Raw genomic sequence first — 22,101 nt, 5'->3', positions numbered from 1 at the left:
TTTGTTGAAAAATAAACAATGAAACACAACAACATCAATAGATGAAGTCACCATTAACGCGTCATGAACCCCTATGAAATTTACTAACAGACCATAGGGGGTCACCATGTGACGTCTTTAAACCAATCAGAACGTGATAATTACCCGCTGTGCGATAAAATATGTTCAACCAATCCTACCAGGTATGAAAGCATTCTGAAAAACTGACTCAAAGGAATTACATTATCAAGTTGTCATTGTTACAATGTTCATTAGACTGTCAGAACAGAGATATTATTCTCCTTTTTGTTATTTTGATAGTAAAATCAACTATTGAAATTAAAATAGCAAAACATAAACATATAAGTCATGAAAATAAGCCAATGAATTATGACTGAATGTGCAGGGCCAAAAAATCTCCATGTGAATGAAATATGTTAATGACCTTTGACCTACCACTATTGGTTCCTCATATACTGACCTTATCAAAAACTAATAAATGTAAACTAAGCAAAAGTTTCAGCCATCAAACCTTTTCTGAGGAGACAGGAATAAATAATCTCCATGGATATTAGATGCACCAACTCTTAAACAACACTGACCAACCTAGGTCTGGACAATGCAACGTCACCAACAATGTCTCCAAGGGATTGAAATTATTTGATTTATTTCACATGCAAAAATATTAATTAATGTTTTACAGGAAAATCACAATTTTTCAGTCCATCCAATATAATAATAATGCAGATTATTAAAGGGGCACTAGCTGTCAAATTCATGTTCACCGATTTTAATCAAATTCTCATATTTTATTAATAACAATGTAAAACTCCAGTTAATAAATCAAAACTTCTTATAACATATAATGAAATAGTATCTATTAAAATAACATCTGTATAAAGTTCATAGCATTTTGCATACATAAACAATATAGCATAGGACAACATTTTTCAAAACATCAAAGTGCTGTTGTCTAATTTGCCAAAAAATATCAATTGGTCCGATACTACAACTGTCGTCCCTTGATTTTCGATTTTCGTTGTCCACGAATATAGTCCCTAGTGTTGACAGTGGGTTACTTGCCATTAATTTTTATACCCCTTCCAAATTTATTTCTCCATCTTTAATGCCTTAAATTGCAAGTAGGGGGGGGGGATTAATTTTAAAAAAATGGGGTCTAGAATTTTAAAGGAAAGTAGTGATTTGGTCCAGCTGAAAATGGTTAAAAATTAGTACTTCGGAAGCTGTCAAAAGATTTCAAGACGCCCTAAAGATAAAATTGTCCATATTTATAGTTAGAGCCGATGAAGTTTTCTTTTATTTTGATATAATTTGCCCCAAAGTAGTAAAACACATTGCAAAAATTTCATTGAGAAAGCGCAGATGGGATTTTTTTAATTTTCATTTATGTTCTAAAAGAAATGCACTACAAAATAATTGTGGTCTCGGACCTAAGAGGTGAAATCTGTAAATATAGAATCTGTACTTTGGCAACTTCCCTAAATGATTTGATGGTGTCAATTTGTCAAATAGCATGAAACTAAAGGATTTAAACTTTTATTTTATAGAATTTCTGCAAAAACTACCAGTTTTGGCATTTTATGGTCAAAATAGGCATTTTATAGCTTTTCAATATTGATGCATAAATGGCATCCTGACTTTCTATCTGACAGGTTTTCATGTGTCAATGTTTGTGTTTCTATGCCTTTATCTAGTTCTTTCACTTATTTATGAACTCTGAATCTACAGAAAAGAAGATTATCTCAGACAATATGTGCAAAATGTGTTGTACAAATGACCCTTATCTAACGCCCTGTTTGGATAAAGTCAAAATTGGGGAGCTTGGTACATAAAATTTGAAGTCCATAATAAAGACCTCACTAAATTTGTATCAAAAGCACTTTACAATGTCTATTGTACCTGTTCCATTTCACATAATATCTTTCTTTTCTTCTGTAGGATAGCAAGTGGTTTAAATATAAGCCTGTTGAGACTAAAATTGCATGCAAGTTTTTCACTAAAAAAAGGCAAAAACCTTTGTATCAGACCATACTGTCTGCAAGAAAAGTTAACTGCAAGAGTCTTTTTGTGCTCAGATTTGTTGCATCATGTCACATGAGTATAGAAATGATAAAAAAGACACATTTTTTTTTATTTCTTATAGCCTCAATATACATTTTTAATGTAAATATGTGGCACAGCCTAAATTTACCCTAAATTTTTTCCAGTCTTACTTGGCCTAAGACCCTTTTAAACTTATTTATAACTTTTCTTTCCATTTAAAGTACATTCAATACATATTTAAGGATTATTCATAACCAAAAAGCTTCACAAATTTAAAATTGCTGGAAAATGTTACATCTTCATGTAAGGCCCCCCTTCATTTAAAAACCTCAATTTTTAGGTGCAGGCTCATATAAATTTGTCTTTTAAATAATTATGCTAAGTCTGATGAATCAAACAAGTACTCTATTGCTTTAAGTACATGATAAATTATATATTAAGGCATTTCAAAAGTATTTTTTTGCAATATTTTAATTTTTTAAGCCCCAAATGTTGATAGTTGAAATTTTTCAATTTTAACGTCAAAATTTAACACGCAAAGATGAGTATAGAATTTAACATATTGTCTATGATATATCTCCTATTGTTATGAAACTTTGTAAAGAGTTATAATATATTAAGCTTTGGTCATACATGTACCAAGTTTTTTTAAGATTCGTCAACTCTTTCTATCATATTAAATAGGTCCGAGACCACAATTGTCGTCCCTTGATTTTTGTTGTTCACGAATATAGTCCCTGGTGTTCACAGTGGGTTACTTGCCATTAATTTTTATACCCCTTCCAAATTTATTTCTCCATGTTTAATGCCTCAAATTGCAAGTAGGGGGGTGAAATTACACTGTAAATAAAGATTTGGGTCCAGAATTTCAAAGGAAAGTAGTGATTTTGTCCAGCTGAAAATGGTTAAAAATTAGCACTTCAGAAGCTGTCAAAAGATTTCAAGATGCCCTAAACACAAAATAGTCCATATTTATAGTTAGAGCCGATGAAGTTTTCTATAATTTAGATATAATTTGTCCCAAAAGTAGTAAAACACCCCGTAAAAATTTCATTGAGAAAGGGCAGGTGGGATTTTTTGAATTTTCATTTATGTTCTAAAAGAAATGCACTACGAAATAATTGTGGTCTCGGACCAATTTCATAGTAAAATTTTGAAAAATAATTTATAACATCAAAAGTCCACTTGGTAATTATTTCGAAAAAATCATACCTGTTAACATTGCAACTACATACAGAAACTAGAGGCTCTCAAGAGCCTGTGTCGCTCACCTTGGTCTATGTGCATATTAAACAATGGACACAGATAAATGCATGACAAAATTGTGTTTTGGTGATCATGATGTGTTTGTAGATCTTACTTTACTGAACATTCTTGTTGCTACAATTATCTCTATCTATAAAGAACTTGGCCCAGTTATTACAGTGGAAAATATTTTCTAAAAATTTACAAAATTACAAAAATTTATGAAAATTGTTAACAAGAGCCTCTAAAGAGCCTGTGTCGCTCACCTTGGTCTATGTGCATATTAAACAATGGACACAGATAAATTCATGACAAAATTGTGTTTTGGTGATCATGATGTGTTTGTAGATCTTACTTTACTGAACATTCTTGTTGCTACAATTATCTCTATCTATAAAGAACTTGGCCCAGTTATTACAGTGGAAAATATTTTCTAAAAATTTACAAAATTACAAAAATTTATGAAAATTGTTAACTAGAGGCTCTAAAGAGCCTGTGTCGCTCACCTTGGTCTATGTGAATATTAAACAAAGGAAGCAGATGGATTCATGACAAAATTGTGTTTTGGTGATTGTGATGTGTTTGTACATCTTACTTTACTGAACATTCTTGCTGCTTACAATTATCTCTATCTATAATGAACTTGGCCCAGTAGTTTCAGTGGAAAATGTTAGTTAAAATTTACAAATTTTAAGAAAATTGTTCAAAATTGACTATGAAGGGCAACAACTCCTTAGGGGGTCAATTGACCATTTCCGTCATGTTGAATTATTTGTAAATCTTACTTTGCTGAACATTATTATTGTTTACAGTTTATCTCTATCTATAATATTTTCAAGGTAATAACCAAAAACAGCAAAATTTCCTTAAAATTACCAATTCAGGGGCAGCAACCCAACAACGGGTTGTCAGATTCATCTGAAAATTTCAGTGCAGATATATCTTGACCTAATAGACAATTTTACCCCATGCCAGATTTGCTCTAAATGCTTTGGTTTCAGAAATATATGCCAAAATCTACATTTTACCCCTATGTTCTATTTTTAGCCATGGCGGCCATCTCGGTTGGTTGGCAGGGTCACGCCACACGATTGTGGCTAAGTTTGGTTAAATTTGTCCCAGTAGTTTCAGAGGAGAAGATTTTTGTAAAAGTTTATGGACGACGGACGCCAAGTTATGAGAAAAGCTCACTTGACCTTTCAGGGCAAGAAAGCTAAAAAGTAGCATATACAGTGGACTCTCGTTTTCTCGAAGTCAGCCTAACCAAAGAAATATTTAGATACCTGTAGTTCAACATGTTTGATTCATACAATTACTGGATGTTTAACAGACCAATAATACAACTCTTGCTTAGCTTGGTAAGGCTTAAATAAATTAGATTGAGATAAATAATGAAATTTGGATGCTTTTCTTTTTCTTTAGACCATAAATTTGGTTAGTCAAAATAAATTTTGACTTATATTGAGATGAAATACATATAATTACAATAACAATTGTAGGGTTGTAACTGTTTTTATTATAACAAACAAATATTAGCATTCATATGGCCTCACCGACAGTGAAATATAGAGTTAATCACTGTCAATGAATAATAGGGTTTTTCAAAAGACGAAAAATTCCAAGTTAATTTACAACACATGATCTTTAATTAGCTTATAGATCTATTCAATAATACTGTGATGTATTAGAACATAATTTACTCACGGACATGCCATATATGGTACATTCTAAGCCATAATGTAGACCCGCTAACTCAGCATCATAAGCATATTCATTTAAAGCATCTTTAAACAGGGATACAAACAAATACATCAGGTTACAGTTCACTGGATCTGATCGACCTAAAGAACTGTAATATAATAAACAACACAACATTATAATTATGATTTTTTTTCCAGTGGCTAACATTTTTGCCAATATTAATTGTTAGAAACTTTGACACAATACTTTATGATTACTACATTATGTAGCATGTCCGCTTTTGAAGCTTATTTTACTGTTTATTTTCCCTTCATATTGACTTTTTATGTTTTTTATCAAAGGAGTAGGTTCAGTAAGACCCCTTTTTGGCCCCAAAATAGAGCAGTTTTTCAAAACTGTGAAAATGTAATCTTTTAGCTATTTATTGGAAAGAAGAATGCCTCTGCTACATAAATATGGGCTGTTTTTGACAATATAATGTACATATATCGGGTACTAGCATCATATAGTCATGCTGAATTACTAAAATCTTCACAATTTTAGCAATAAAGTTAAATTTTAGACGGTTTCCGTCTTAAATGAAAGTGGCCGCATTCGTGTTCATCCATAATATTGAGATGTAAGTTGTATTTGATGATAATACATATCATATATAAAGGTTAAGGATGAACACGGATGCGGCCACTTTCATTTTTGACAAAAACTAACTGAAAAGTGATGTTTTTGGCATATTTGATAAATTTTTCATATTTAAGCTTGAATCGAAGCGTTTGTAATGGCTAAATCAGTTTAAATCTTTCACTTAAACCAATCGAATCAAATGAAATAGACGCTTAAGTGATTAAAAAGTGTCCAAAATCTTTCGTTTGATGAACTTGAAATTTGAGGCCAAAATCAGTCCTTACCAGACCTACTCCTTTTGAGTGGAATTTTTCAATTAACATCTTCATTTCTTGACCTTTCTGTTAAAATGTCAATAGTTTTTATGTAACTCTTACAATTCATAGTTTGAAAGAAAATGTTGTTAACCTGCAGCAGCCGATTTATGCTGTACTCATCATTATCATCATCATCATAGGCCGTCATCAGATAAAGAGGTATGCCTTTCACATAGTCACAATAGATAACTCTATTAACTGTATTATCTTTTTTTTATTCTGTCAATGTATAGTAACACGTATTCAATAACTTTTTTATTATGATTTTTGAAAATAAAAATATGCGTTAAGCTATGATTTTTCTCTTCAAGCAAACCAATACCTACAGCACATCATGAAAGCAAGCAGATTGAATTACAATGTCTCTATTCTTCTACAGTTAAAATAATAAAGCATGCATACCAAGAGTTTAAATGCCTTGCTTGTCAACTTTGTTTGGTTGTTTGCAAAGACATTGTTATTAGGATTGACACCTTAATTCAAAGGGTAGGTGTAGTTTAACAGCCTGTTTACTATACACAAAGGTTTGATTGGTCAATGAATATCAAAATTGTTTCCAATATAATATCCATTGTCCAATCACCTCTTTTTTATGTAGTAAACAAACTGTTACTCTGCCTCTCTATTGAATTTATGTGTCAATCTTAATTACAATGCCCGAGCAAACAACCAAACAAATTTTGCAATCAAGCCGGGCGTATGACATTTGCGCCGATTTTGAAAATTTTCATTCTTTCATTTGCGCCGATTTCATTTTTTCATTTGCGCCGATTTTATATTTGCTCCTAATTAGATTTACAGGTAAGTTAATACTTGTACATGTACTGTACTATACCGTTGATAAAATCTGGTTATAACTGTTGTTCATTTATGTTTAAGTTAATTTTGATTCATATTGTTCTGGAACGTCGTTGTAACATGATGAACATATTACACACTGAAACAAGCCGAGGAGTCAATTCTTAATCATCGAGGGCCATACATATGGGAAAGTTAGAGTCCTGAAACATAAGAACATATCTTACAAATGTACCACAAATCGTGTAAACCCAGAGTCACCACGGATTCTATTGTCAAAATACTGATCGAGCATAAACATGTGGCAGATGTCCGAAAGACAGAGGGGTACTGTCAAGAAAAAGTCTGGAGGTGTATCTTGTAGGACTTCTTTCATCTCCCCGTAGTGAGCAGGGGACAACAGTTATATACATGTTATGATTGACAATTCATTACATTTGTACAAATGGCTAATGGAAGAGGTCTAAAATGATAAATGAAAAATATCATGACTTGGATGGAGAGTTCTCTCATTTGCACTCATACCAAATTTTCTTATATCTATTCACCTGTAATTTACCTGTAAAAAAATCGGCGCAAATGAGAAAAAAAAATCAGCGCAAATGAGAAAAAAAAATCAGCGCAAATGAAAGAAAAAATCGGCGCAAATGAAATGCAGAACGGCGCAAATGAAATGCAGAACAGCACAAATGCAAAACGCCGATCAAGGCATTTAAACTCTTGGTTTGTCTGCTTTATTATTTTAACTGTAACTATTCATTAAAAAAAATATTTACCTACCTAATCAATTCAAAGTTAATACAGGCTTTAGGTAATAGATATGTATCATCTTGTTTAAACTAAAGTTGTGTCATAGCACTGTCTTTAATAAGTTCTGGTAATGAAGCCTATAAAAAAAGATACAACATTATTACATAGGAAATCTAATAGAAACGTGGCTAATCAAGTTGTTTCCCTCATACAGTGTATTTGTCAATTAATAAAAAGCATAAAAATGTAAAATATCAATATCTTGTTTTAAGAGCAAATGCTTTTTAATTGAAGCATACTGTTGTATAAAACAGCCCCATTAAACTTTAACAATTCAGCTTTGTCAAGTTGTGTTAAAATGGTGTTTGGTTTTAGAAAATTTCTATCTGTTTGCTTAAAATCTGCAAACTAATGCATCTTCTTGCTAAAAAAAATAAAAAATTATAGGTTTCCATAAAGTGAATTATATCCCCACTTTTTGTTAATCCATATATTTTGCCATCCTCAACTTCTGCCAATTCAGAAATCTTTGTGTGCATTTATTATCGCTAAAATTCAATAAGAGACATAATTGTATTAATTATTGCAGTTTGAGGAAATGCTGCATACAAATAATATGAATAATGCTTTCAAATTTTAAAATGACAGTTTTCACTTCTTTAGAACCTATCATGCACAATTTTAACATTAATAACAACATTGTGACAGGATTGCTTCCCTTGAGTAGTAGAGTCTTGGGCAGCTGTAAGGGGTTGAGCTAGAGAAGTGCCTCTTGAGCTCAGTATGTTAATAGAGTGTTTGAGGCCCAGGTGAGACAATGTGAATTTCTAATAAGAATCATGCTCGCATGTTACAAAATCACAAAATAGTTTGAATTTACAATATCTACATTTGTCTTTTCTAGTATACTGTTGGAATATAACTTACTGGATCAACTTCCCTCGTTACGAATTCAAAATCTGTTGGTATAAAATCATTCTTTTCTGGCAATGTCAAGTTTTCATTTTCTCCACATCTGCAAATAGTTATTTATTAAATAAGGAATGTTGGATACAATACTTAAATATCAAATATATAATGACAGTTTATTCACTTTGAAGGTCAACAAATTTTTATTCATCAAAAATACATTAGATGTATGTTTCATTATAATACGTTATTCTGATTAGCTAACTGCACATCACATGTTATTCCTTAAGCAGTTGTATCACACAATAAAACTTATCATTCATGATGACACGAGGTCCCATAATAAAGTGCACAGGTAAATTAAATAAAAACTTGATGTAAATCGTGTTTTCGTGATCCTAGCTAAACAATGTAATTATAAGTATTGAATGCTTCTTTTTGTAACTTCATAGGGTCGTAAAAGCATTGACCGTGCGCACATTTTTAGAATGAAGCGCTACCGCGCTTCATATTTTTAGAATGAAGCGCTACCGCGCTTCATACAAAATGTACTTCGGTCAACGCTTTTACACCCCAATAAAGTTACAAAAAGAAGCATTCAATTCTTAATTGTTTTCTGTGTATATTCAGATAAGTTCTCATATTCATAGTTTCTGAAAGATCTTATGATTTTATTTTCGTACAGATTTATTATAATGTACCTTTTCACAATAATCAGCTGAGTGTGTGAAATTTCAAACATATAAAAAAACAGGAATGTCTCCATTGTAAATGAATGTCCAACTCGCACTATCATTTTTTATGTTCAGTGGACGGTTAAATTGGAGTCAAAACTCTAATTTGGCATTAAGATTAGAAAGATCCTACCATAGGGAACATGTGTACTAAGTTTCAAGATGATTGGACTTCAACTTCATCAAAAACTACCTCGACCAAAAACTTTTAACTAAATGCTTAAACCTGAAGTGGGACAGAGAGACGGACGAATGGATGTACACACCAAAAAACATAATACCCATAGGTAAGACATAAAAACCTAATGAGCAAACAGGAGTTGATAATCCCTTCTCATTCAAGGTCTGATACAAAAGTTATATTTACCTGTATTTTAGAATTTTGGATGTCTTCCACACTATTATCTGTACCATACCATTTTTCTTTGATGTTAGTTTTGTCTTCAAACTTTTTACTTACTACAAAGATCCTAAAATTTAAATGTTTTCAACTTTAATTCCTAAATACAAGGATCTATCCTTTACATTATAAAAATAAAGTTCAAATACTGTACTTCCCTCAATGCAGAATTTTATTAAGATAACAGAATTATCTAATACTTGGTTTTAAATAAACTTCAGATTGGATTAAGACAATCTAATAATTAGAATTCTAGACAATGCCCAACCTGATCAAATTATAATTGCTTATTATGTTGTTTGATCATTAGACTTATCTTTTTTAAAGAGCACAACCTTTAATCTAGCTTTTATAATTTATTTATGCATTGTGAGAGTTGTTTCGCAGACATATCTAGATTCTTAAGGTGGTACCTAACACCTTGACTAAAATTAATTTGGCTCGTTTAATTTTCATAAAATTTTGACAAAATATTTACTTTGACACTTTGAAATAAATATAAAAATTTCAAAAAACTTGAAGCAATCACTTTCTTGGAAAAATTTGGTTGGATATATAGTATTTTGAAAAACACTTATTTTGATCATTGAGAAGTTGAATATTTCTGATTTTACAGAGTTATCTCCCTGTAGTGTTAGGTACCACCTTATTATCCTATTGTCATATTTAACCCAGAGTTCAATCTAACCTCATTCTGTCAGGCTGAAGTTTGTCCAATACCATTGTGATCAAATCAGGTTGGAATTCTGACATCAAGTAGGGTCCACTTAACACTTCAGATAAATTGTATTTCTGAAAAGTTAAATTTGATGATAAAACTTATTATTTTATAAATGAGATTCAAATGACTATAAGCACTAAGTATTTAATAATAGTGGTTATTTTTATTCAAGGAGGGAATGTTGTAAGAAAAATTTCAACACCTTTACCTGAAATGAATGAAAATAACATCAATTATTTTTATATTTCTATTTCCTTATCTTATAATTTTCTACAGAATAATGAAAGGTTGTTTTATTTTACTTTATCAAAACAATTAAGGAATGACTGTAATATTTTTTCTGTCTATTTGAAATAACATAAAAAATGTGGTGCACACTGCATAACGCGCGTAGCGGGTTATTTAACAGTGTGCACATTTTTTATGTTATTTCAAATAGACAGAAAAAATATTACATAAATTTCTTATAATTTAATTCTAAATTCCATTTTGAACCATAGAAAACCATGAAAAAAGGTTGATGACGTCACGGTCACATGACTTAATTATGTCTATGGGCTGATAACAAAATAACGTCAGCCAATCAGAAGACGTGTTACATCCAAAATTAAATTATAATGATATATGCATTACTTGTATGTCTCTATCATGTGTATGATTAAGGAGATTAACTTACATGTATAAGGCCAGCAACTTGTGTTGTGTAGTTTCTAGGTTTTTCCTTCCCTTTGAATCTAAATGTCATTGCACTCAAATCCTAAAATGGAAAATAAGGTCAATATTTCTTTATATCAGAAATCCTTAAATTGATGATGCCATAAACTGTATAAAGATGAATAGGTATGATTGGCTGGCTGAATTTGGTGATGTTGGTCATGGCAGATATTTAATATTTTGTTTATTCTATCTTTTTATAGATTTGGAACAGTTTCAAGCTAGAAGAATAGTATAGAAACCTTATGTTTTGTTGCCCCATATACATATATATATATATATGTTGTGATTCTTTTTGTTGTTTGGCTGCTGTCTCATTTACATACCACACATCTCCTTTTATTCATAGTTTCATTTTGAGATAACATATTTCTTTGGATTTTTTTTTTATTAAATAGACACAATTTCTTAAACATTGATAATCAACAAACTTCTAAGCTTATCAACTGCCCTGTTTGTGTCATCTGGAGTGTGCCAGGTTTTACAGAACAGGTTTTGATTAGGACTAAATACACAGAACAGAAAACTGCATTCTAAATAATTCTCCGGTGTTCTATATTGGTTCCATTGCCTGTTGATCTCTTACCTTGCATGCATCAAATATCCATTGTTTAGGGCCTTCTCTCTTCAACATGTTAAAGTAATGATAAGTCAAAGTTATGATGTCATCAATGTGTTCTATATTGGTTTAAAGTATACACAGTGATTTCTTTAAGGCTTTGAAAAAGATTGTGGTGCATATGAACATTCAATTCTAGGATAAGATTTTTTTCAAAACTTCATAATAAAAGTTGTTCAGTTCTAGCCGTAAAAAGAGTTCCTATGGGAAATTGCATTGTCAATATTTACAGAATGCAACCTCTAGTTTTAAATATAAATGCATAAAGTTGAGAATGGAAATGGGGAAAATGTTAAAGAGACAACAACCTGATCAAAAAACAGACAACAGCCAAAGGCCACCAATGGGTCTTCCTTGCAGAGAAAATCCAGCACAAGGAGGTGTTCCTCAGCTGGCTTCTACATAACAATTGTGCATACTACCATATATATTGCAATACTTTACAACAACAAAAAATACCCAACTCCAAGGAAAAATGAAAAGACCTTTATCAAATGGCAAAATCAAAAGCTCTTATACATCAAACATATGGAAACAATTGTGATATTCCAGACTTGGTATAGGCATTTATTTTCTTATGTAGTAAATGGGGAGTTAAACTGGTTTCATACTCCACAATAGAAAAGTTAATCTATAGCGTTTCTATTTATGTTAACTTCCAATCTTCTCAACATATGGTATCAGTATCAAAAGAATAAGATACAATTTTTAGATAATTTTTATTGATTATTTTGATAGACATATCACTGATATTTATAATGCCCAATTATAAAAATTCAGTATGTGAAAAATCCACAATATTAAACTGCAAGTGCAGTTATTTTACTACATTTATACCAGACATATATTCAACAATAAGAATACATATTTTTTTCATTTACGAAGGAACACTGTTTTGTTTATTTTCAATTTATGATTGTATAAAATAACTGCACAACATACATTGAATGTCATTCTATTTCAAACTAAATCATTAAAACATAATGTCTGCATGTCTGCAACCACCTTAAACCACAAATTTAAACACATATTGGATAAACAGGCTGAATGACAGACTAGAAATTATAATGCCATTTTCAGAGAAAGAAAAATAAAATAAATAAAAGACTTTTTATATGGATTTTGTGATAATAAAAAACACCCCCCTCAATCCTTCAACAATTTCTGAACTTAAAGTCAGTCATTTTGTCATTGATATGTAACTTGGTTCCTGTAAACAGTTTTTCTTGACATATGTCTAGATGAACTTATTTGATGACTAATAAGTAGTTATGGACATATGTTTTAGATGGTTTTATTACTGGTAAATGACTGTAACTAGCATCACTCTGAACCTTGTTGGTACCATCTTTAGAAGTATAATAGGCTGTTCTGGGTACTTACAAACTTATCACTTTTTAGTGCTATAAAACAGATTTTGCCCAACCATACATAGGTCTCTTTTGGTAATATACACCTAATGTTTTTAGGTATTTGTACATCTTTGTTTTTAATGTTTGTGTTTGAGAGTTTCAGTTGTAGGTTAAATCAGAATAAAACACTTTAAATGCAGAAAAATTATAAAGTGGTAATTATGTGTTTAAGTGTGTGTTTGAAATTCAATTACAAATACTATTTCATATTAACCATAATAAGAAATCTATCATACCGGTATACAAATATGCTGTTAATTCCAAAATTAATTTGTACAAGTAAAAGAGAGGGATATACAAAAATTATACAGCTATATCAACTGTTTTAACCAATGTCGACCCCCAGAGACTGAAGAGCAGGTGCTTTGTGCAATTTGAAGAAATGCTGAAATCAATAAATGCAGTAAGAAATACAAATACAATTTTTAATTGATGCCAAAACAAACAGGACATATTTTTCCCAATAAGAAAAATATCTTATAAATTTCTAAAATTATATCAACATATATCAGTATGCAAAAACATAAAAAAATGACAACAATAAAACATTCTTATAGTTTTATATTGGGATATTGGTCTATATGAGTAATATTAATTCTACCAGATGTAAAGAATTTTCTGAGTCTATAGTGTAAAACAGTTATTTAATTTCTGAATAATACAAAAATATACTTTGCATACATTGTTCAGTTTTTGTGAATTCTACCTCCGTTACAAAATGTCTGGTGATTCTAAGGAATTAATTTAATAGCACTTTTTTTGTTTGCATAAATTTCAATCTTGAAAACATGATTTTTTTCCATGAAATATGAAATACATGTACTTCCTATATTGTAATTCAAGAAAAGAAATTATGAAATCATTTAATTAATCAATTTGGAAAATAAAATATATTACAGAATTGTTTATGATTTTAACAGAAAAATAAAAGGAAGCTAAAATTCCATCAAGAGCCATTTTCATACTCAACTAGAGTTGAATCAAAAATTATGTTTCATTTGGTCTTCTAACTTTATCACAATTATTCTTCCTATGAAAAGAATTATCATAATTTAGATCTAGCTTTCTGTAGGTCTATATAAGGCCTTGGTAATGGATAAAGTCCCATGTCTCTTTTGAACTCGGCTACACTGGTAACAACCATAGGCTGAAAAGACAATCATTGAAATTCTCATAAAAATAAAGTATGTAAAGTACAGTCTATAAAGGACACAATTTACTTCTTTTCAAAATAGGTCCTTTGGTTTCAACTTTATCATAATATATCACAAAAGGTCACTATTTGTTTCATAAAAAGATTCAATTTAATGTTATCCAAACAAATCTCATCATTACAGTATATTGCAGGCTCCGAAGTCAGCATGTTTTTGAGAAGATATCAAGAAAGGATGATTTTGTGCATTTATTGGATTTTAAGTCTAATTAAAATTTTCAGAAATAATGTCATTTTTAGAGGTAACATAATTACTGGAGGTAATTCGGGAGAAGGCAGCAGATTGTTTCCATCCTCGGTAGTTTCTGTTGTTTGTTTTTCTCCATTCGTTTCTGTTAATTCCTTCTCTCCATTTACAGAGGAAACAACATGAATAGAAAACTTCTTCCTATATGGAGCACCAACAGCTATTCTATCCTAAAATATACAATATGCAAGTTTAATATACCATAAAAAGATATTTCCGTAGAGTAATTTCAATATAACACCCAATCCCTGTACTGTACAGCACTAAAATATGTTTGAGGATTTTTTAGGGGAAAAAAATAAAACAGGAGATTCAGTATTCTTTCTGTTGTTATCATGTTGTTGGGTTGCTGTATTGTTGTTAAAACAACTTCATTAATTACATGTATCTAAAATTATGGAAAAGGGATGAATTATGTTGAAAGAAGGTCAAAATTTCTTTTCATTATAAATCCTTTGCCGTCATAAATCTTAACTTTAAAGTCATTATAAGTTAAATGAGATGTGATAATAAACGGGGTCTCATTGGGATCTCTGATCCTGTATCCCGCTTACTGTTTTGTCAGATTCCCGTATCCCGCTTACACTATGTATGTAAGCAATTCTCATATTTTTGTAATTTCCAGTGTCCCGCTAGACTTTATTCCCGTTTTCACGGCACAATAATTTGACTTTCACGTGTCACGCTTACAAAAAATAGGCAATCCTGCGTCACGCTTAGACCCCAATGAGACCCACAATAAGTTAAATGAGATATGATAATAAAATCAGGTAGTGCATTAAAACGTCTTTTTTGTTAATATAAGTTATTTCTGTTGTTGGGTTGCTGTCTCATTTATATATACCCCGTATACCCCACATATCATATCATTTTATAGAATTCTATATTTTCTTGATAATTGACAACAGCAATGGTGGATCATGTAACTTTAAGTTTACAGTGACCTACATTTCATACGGTTATACTTTGATCATTCAGGTTCATTTTTTATTAAAAGTTAGGATCTTTCTTTTTTTCAGATGTATCATTTCCTTAGTTTTGACAATATTGTAATTCTATATATATAATAAGTAAAAAAATACTACAAATAGATGAAAAAATATTAATATTTTGGACACAAGGAATTTGTGAATCTATACATAACACAATTTATTGTCTTACTTTGAAAAAACTGAAGACATCTTCTTTCTTCACAGTTTTCAAAAATTCAACTTCCACAGTTTCTGAAAATAATCATAATTTTTACATGAATGATATTAGATATATTTTAAATGCTTACTTAAATAATCTGTTGACACAAAGATATCTAAGACTTTTGTAAATTTGATAATAAAATGCAAATGTTGAAACTTATATCAATACAAACAATAAGTAAAACATTCAAAGTCAATATACCATCTCTCATAGATACCAGGACTAAATTCAGTATATACATCAGACGCGTGTTTCGTCTACAAAAGACTCATCAGTGCCGCACGAATCCGAAAAAGTTGAAAAGGCCAAATAAAGTACGAAGTTGAAATGAGATGTGCTAAGACATCTGCATATAAAACTTCATTGACCTACCAATAATACTTCCCCTTAAAAAAATATTCAAAGTTAATGGACCATGATAGAGGGGACAGGACCAAATAATCTCCATGGAAATGGAATGTTCAAATGCTTAAACATCTCCATACTTAACCTAGTTGACACACCAATTATGGTTCCCTTTACATTGACATAATCACAAACTTGTACTGAAAACTAAGCAAAAGTTTTAAAGTCAATAGACCGTGTCTGAAGGGAGTGGTGCCAAATAATCAGCATGAAAATCAAATATCATTGACCTCTACTAGATCCCCATAAACTGACCTAATCTAAAACTAATACATTGTTGACCCTTGTCACTTGCATCAAAAATAGCACATCTTAGTTTCACTTTTTAAACTTTGTCGATCATGAGAATAGGTAAATGTGTGATTTTCAAAGGGAGATGTTCCGTTACCTGCCCTCTCAAAAAATACAAACAGAAATGTCAAAGTCTGTGAATTTTATCAACTGTTATCAAAAACATACAGATTTACAAACTGATATAAGCAGAAAGGATGAGTCTGTGTTTTGATGTTGAAAACCTCTCAAATTCACTAAATTGAAAATCTAAACAGTAGGAGAAATACTTCATGCCACATTACCACTGATGCCCTGCAGATTAGGGAAGTGTGAAGTTGACATAAGATGACAAAAATAATCTCATGTTCTATATAAATATATGTATTCACTGTCAGTCAAAACAAAGATTAAGAGTTAAAGCTTAATGTTATCTATGTTGAATTTCAATTTGAATTCATCTTAACATTGTGACATGATTCTAAAACCGACACATTTTCATGGTCCCAAAATAGGCCTTTCCTTGCAGAAAAAACCTGAGTATTCAAACACCCTGCTTATTTCAAATTTTTTTTTCTAGTCCCCTAGTGTGTCAGATAATACAGGTTACACTGTATATGCAAATGATTGCTTTTATTTCTTGTTAGTTTTTATTCTTACCTCTGTCAAAATTATACTGTTGAGATAATATTTCTGACCAATATCTAGAATTTTGTCCTGATATCTTTTTAGGTTTCTCCATACGTTTGGATACAAGAGCCTTCAAATGTTTCTGGAATGCTTCATCTGTCATTTCTTTGATGTAGTCCTGTGTGGAAATCAAAGGTTTGAAATTAAATGAAGGCTTTTGTAAAAAAAAATGTATCAGTGGCGGATCCAGGGGTTGGGGGTTACGGTGGTTGGACCCTCTTTTTTGGACGATAAATGCATTTGAATTGCAACATTTGGTTGGAACCCCCCTTTATCCTGGGTTGGGAACCCTCCTTTGAAAAAGACTTGATCCACCTCTGTGTAAGATGCATATTAATTTGGATAAAAGAGAGATGTCATATCTTAACTCAAAATAAAAGTTATATAAAAGAAGACATATATTACACAAGTATGTTTGGTTTCATTCCTTATGTTATAATGCCCAATCAAACACATAGTATTGTTTGATGTCATAGTCGTAAAAATAATAACTTTTTGATCAAATAATAAAATATATCCACGAAAACTATGTGGTAAATGATCAAATTCTAAGTCTTTGAAAGTTTTAATGTCAGCTTTTAAGATAAAATTTGTTTAATATCCCCAATAACTGAACCTTGTACCACCTTATAAAGTTGTTAAAAAATAAGTTCCAATTAGTCTGAAACCTGACGTTTAGGCAATTGCTCAGGTGTGCATAAATATGTCACATAAAGCAAAGCAATCTTAACAATATTGATTTCAAATATAAAATCAGCTTTAAAATAAATACAAATTAAAGTTTATTCTGTGTGTACCAATTTCAATGGATTCAAGAAAATCATATTTTAGTAGGTACTTATGAATAAAAGATTTCAAAAATTCTACATGCAAATTAATAAGAAAATGTTTATTTCATTAAACATTTGAAGTTGAAGTTCAAGTTCAAGTTCAAGTTTATTCTGCAACTCCACAAAACTGTGAACCTGTCAAAAATAATGAATACACAGTATAAATTAGTTACTGTGAAAATGTTAAAGATGTTTTTTAGTATCAATACCCAGTGTTTAATTTGTGACTTACATCCATACTATTTAGGAATGCCTCTACTCTTTTCTCTACATATTCCGGAGATCTATCAGACTGTATAATAACCCTCAGTCCTTGTACCCCATTAGATCTTCTCACTCCACTGAACACTATATAACCTGTAAATAAGGGATAAAAAATCAATGCATGTATCAAGAAACCATACTCAATTGAAAAAATAAAAAGAAAAGCTATGGATAAACAAATAAAATGAAATTCCTTTTACTTTTGCAAACTTTTATACTTTTCTAAGGGTTATCATCAAAAGTTCAATGAAGGATAAAAAACTTAATTCACATAGTTTTTTCACTAAATATTCTAAACCAGATTTGTTACCGAAAATATGCGAAAAAGCTTTATTTTCTTTTTTAAAGTTTTAGTCAACGTTAAGATGTAGACAGATTACTTTCAAAGTTAGGTAGAGAAGCAAGATTCTTAAACCAAGATAAATATTGCCAGCAAGAAGTTCAGCTTGGTCTATGACCTAAAAACCAAGGTGTTATTTTGTTATGGTGATATCAAAACATGGTTTTGTTATGTCAGGACAAATATTCTTTTTATCATTAGCTGGTATAATTAAGACAGTAAATATATATTACCTTTTTAATGTTGTCATGTATGGAGTTTTAGACACAATGTATTAGGATTGATCAATTAAATAAACTAACCTAACCATCTTTAGTTAATAGGCTTTCAAAACATGACTTTGCTTTTATCTGGATTAATAATTTTTATGGGTTTAGTGTTGAAGAGAACATTTCAACCCAGCTGATTTTTTTTAATTATCATTAGCTATCAAAGACAGGTTTTACTATAATCAAAACCAACCTGTTAGTATTTTACAAGAAACTAACCTAACTGTTCTTTTGTTCTCAGGATACCAAAGCAAGGTTCAGCTATACGTAGGACAAAGATTTGTGACTGTTACAAAAACTATACTAACCTAACTGTTCTTTTGTTCTGAGGATATCAAAACAAGGTTCTTATGCTATACTGTATACAAAGATTTGTAACCATTACAAAAAACTTTACTAACCTAACTGTTCTTTTGTTCTGATGATATCAAAACAAGGTTCTTCTGCTATACTTTATACAAACATTTGTAACTGTTACAAAAACTTTACTAACCTAACTGTTCTTTTGTTCTGAGGATATCAAAACAAGGTTCTGCTATAATCTGTACAAACATTTCCAGTAACATGTTAGGCTGTGTCTGTTGTAATCCACATTGATAGTATACCTCTATACTGGAACTTTTGTGGACATGATTCTTCTCATGATAAACAAATGATGAACCTGATTAAAATTAAAAGTACATAAATTTGTAACAGAGTTATCTCTCTTATTATTATAAAGCAAAAAATGTTTTAAAAAAAAATAATAGTCTGTTGTTTTTCATGATTAGTGACTTTAATTGAAATATATTTTATATCATCTAAACTATGTGTGAACACCATATTTAAGCACTTTTTGTTCATTGTCTTGTACCCAAAATAATTGATGTTATTAGAAAATTTTGTTTGTAAATTCCATATCACATAAAAAAAAATTGCATTGTATGAACAAATTAGTCATGAGAAAAAAAATTAAATGTCCAATGCTTTTGCTTTATATTATATTGTTGATTGCTATTTCAGTTGCATCAAGTAAAGTGAAAGAGGCAATACAAGTATCTGGCTTATTTAATTTATTGCAAACCCTAAGCCTGGACTACTTAAAGATTAGAGCTAACAATAATTATCTGTTTCAAGAACTCTGCCCTTCAGTTAAAAATCCCAAGGAGTCTAAGAAATACCCAAAATAATTTATGTTATTAGAAAATATTGTTTGTAAATTCCATATCACATAAAATAAAAATTGCATTGTATGAACAAATTAGTCATGAGAAAGAAAAAAAATTAACTCACCATCAGGCAGTTGTAACTCTCTCAGTCTTTTTGTCTGACTAGGTAATAATGGCTTGGTGTTACATTTTGTCGTTAGTATAGATTCAACTGTTTCAACAATATCCAAGGCTATCTGTAAAATAAAATATCTCAGTATACTAAGAAACTTTTGTCAGTATATTTGATAAAACTATCTTTGACTACTGGTACATATTCTAAATACTAATGAATATTGTTTCAAGTTTTTTATTCACTGCTAACCTTTTATACTCCAAGGGACCTTTGTGATTCATTTACAGTCAGTACAGCTAGCATGTTTTCTTATACTGTTTAAACTTGGAAAGTAATAAACATAATTGTCAATTACAAGGTATTAAGATTTTACAATATCACATGAAATATTTACTCTGATGAGAACTAATACAACCTACCTGCTTTGTTACATTTCCATATATAAGTCCTTCTATATATAATTTGGATAATAACTGAGGTATAAAGGCATCTAACTTCTCAACTGTCATCTCTGGAAAAGAAACATGAAGACATAATGTTATTTACAGCATTTATAGTGGTATTAATCTGTAGGCAAAATGTTGATATCTTAAATCCTGTTCAAGTGTTACAGAATTTTAATATAAAGAAAAATGCATTACAGTTGGAAATTTTATGACTCATTTGTTGTTTAAATCACAGAAAAAAAAATGTTGCTTACAAATTTTATTCCCCAGACTCTTTTTCATTATCAAAAAGCAAAAACCTTCAATAAACAGATAATTCACTGATGGTGTTGTATTATCTTTTAAGTCAACTCAAGAGTGACTGACATTTCCAATACAGATGTATCATGCAAAGATAATAAAATGTAAATGTGACAGTGCTTTGCTTGAAACCAAAAAAAGAGTTGGATTATGAATAAAGACTCACAACAAAAGAGTCAGCAGAAGGACAAATTATTCCAACTCTGGCACAATCTATTTTCCCTCTTATTCCCAAAGATAGATGCACAAAAGACTAATTTCAGCTTGCCAAGATTGATATTTATGCTTGTTTGAAAGATGTAAATGATAACATGACTTTCCAATTTATAGTCTTGGTAGAGTGTTTGCATTAAGTGCAGAATGTAATGGGTAACGGGTTACAATCTTCAACCATGGAAACCAAGACTTTAAAGATCTCAGAAAAATATTTAAGCAGGGAATAGCCTGAAATGAGCTAGGTCCAGTTCAAAACTTTTCTGTAGGGATATGCCGAAGAGTATCAAATATGTGGTTGGTATGGGAAATATGTTATGGGGCAATTTAAGTTGGAGTTGGGTGCTTCTTTCTGTTGAAGTTATTACTATCTCCACTTTATGGAAGCATTCTACCAAGAGATCATCAAGTGGTTGTGAAGTCATGTACAGTCAGCATGTTCAGTCATTTTTTCAGATACTTAAATCTTGCTGATGAGCTGCTTTAACCTAATAGTAACACTATTTTGATATGAGCGTCACTGATGAGTCTTTTGTAGATGAAACACGCATCTGGGGAACTAAATTATAATCCTGGTACCTTTGATAACTATAGGCAGTCATATTCATTTACTTGACTCTATATTATCCATTAATTCAAATGTGAAATAATTATTTACATCTACAGAAAGACTAATTCCATTCCTCTTTAATAATTTTTAATCCTAGTCAACAACAATAAAACATTTGTTCTGATGCTGTACGAAGAACTGTAAATTATAAAAGAAATAAAACGAGATTCAAATTGTGATTCAGGACTAATTAATTGTGATGGTACAATTGGAAATTAGTGGAATCATTTCCATCATTCAAACAATCAGCTGACAATCTTTACACACTAAAAACTACATCCAAAGTTATGAATGTGCTTACCATCAACACACTGAAGTAATTCATCTTTGGTCCACATAAATTCTGACATCAGTACAGATGTGTAGTATATAGCATGTTGATGTGGCTGTTCTGCACTGAAGTTCTTAAGACTTCTGGTGTACTGGAGAAATAATAAAACATCAATGTTTACGCTATTCATAATTATGATGGGGTTAATTCATTTATGCTTCTTTGCTTTTTTTCATTACCTGAGGTTTTCTAGTTTTCCTAGAGTTATTCTCCTTTAACAAATCAAAAATTT

The 22,101-nt window shown here is 30.6% G+C and overlaps 2 protein-coding genes and 1 pseudogene across 2 annotated transcripts; all 3 read right to left on the bottom strand.

The window, feature by feature from the left end:
• Positions 1–22,101, bottom strand: part of LOC143073047 (insulin-degrading enzyme-like) — a 97,263-nt pseudogene that overhangs the window by 23,895 nt on the left and 51,267 nt on the right.
• On the bottom strand, positions 7,565–11,082 carry LOC143070935 (insulin-degrading enzyme-like). Its single transcript, XM_076245035.1, has 4 exons — positions 10,916–11,082; positions 10,207–10,310; positions 9,486–9,588; positions 7,565–7,612 (listed from the first exon to the last, which is right to left on the bottom strand). The coding sequence occupies exons 1-4, from the start codon at positions 10,982–10,984 to the stop codon at positions 7,565–7,567; spliced, it is 324 nt and encodes a 107-aa protein (XP_076101150.1). The 5' UTR covers positions 10,985–11,082.
• Positions 12,899–19,049, bottom strand: LOC143073046 (insulin-degrading enzyme-like). The gene is made up of 6 exons (XM_076248283.1): positions 19,015–19,049; positions 18,066–18,190; positions 16,974–17,121; positions 15,606–15,667; positions 14,453–14,614; positions 12,899–14,131 (listed from the first exon to the last, which is right to left on the bottom strand). Exons 2-6 carry the CDS (start codon positions 18,069–18,071, stop codon positions 14,030–14,032), a joined length of 480 nt encoding a protein of 159 aa, XP_076104398.1. The 5' UTR covers positions 18,072–18,190; positions 19,015–19,049; the 3' UTR covers positions 12,899–14,029.

This window comes from Mytilus galloprovincialis, chromosome 4 (assembly GCF_965363235.1).
Source record: "Mytilus galloprovincialis chromosome 4, xbMytGall1.hap1.1, whole genome shotgun sequence".
Taxonomy (NCBI): Eukaryota; Metazoa; Mollusca; class Bivalvia; order Mytilida; family Mytilidae; genus Mytilus; species Mytilus galloprovincialis.
Note: the sequence above shows the minus strand (reverse complement) of the source record. Positions and strands in the feature narration are given on the sequence as shown.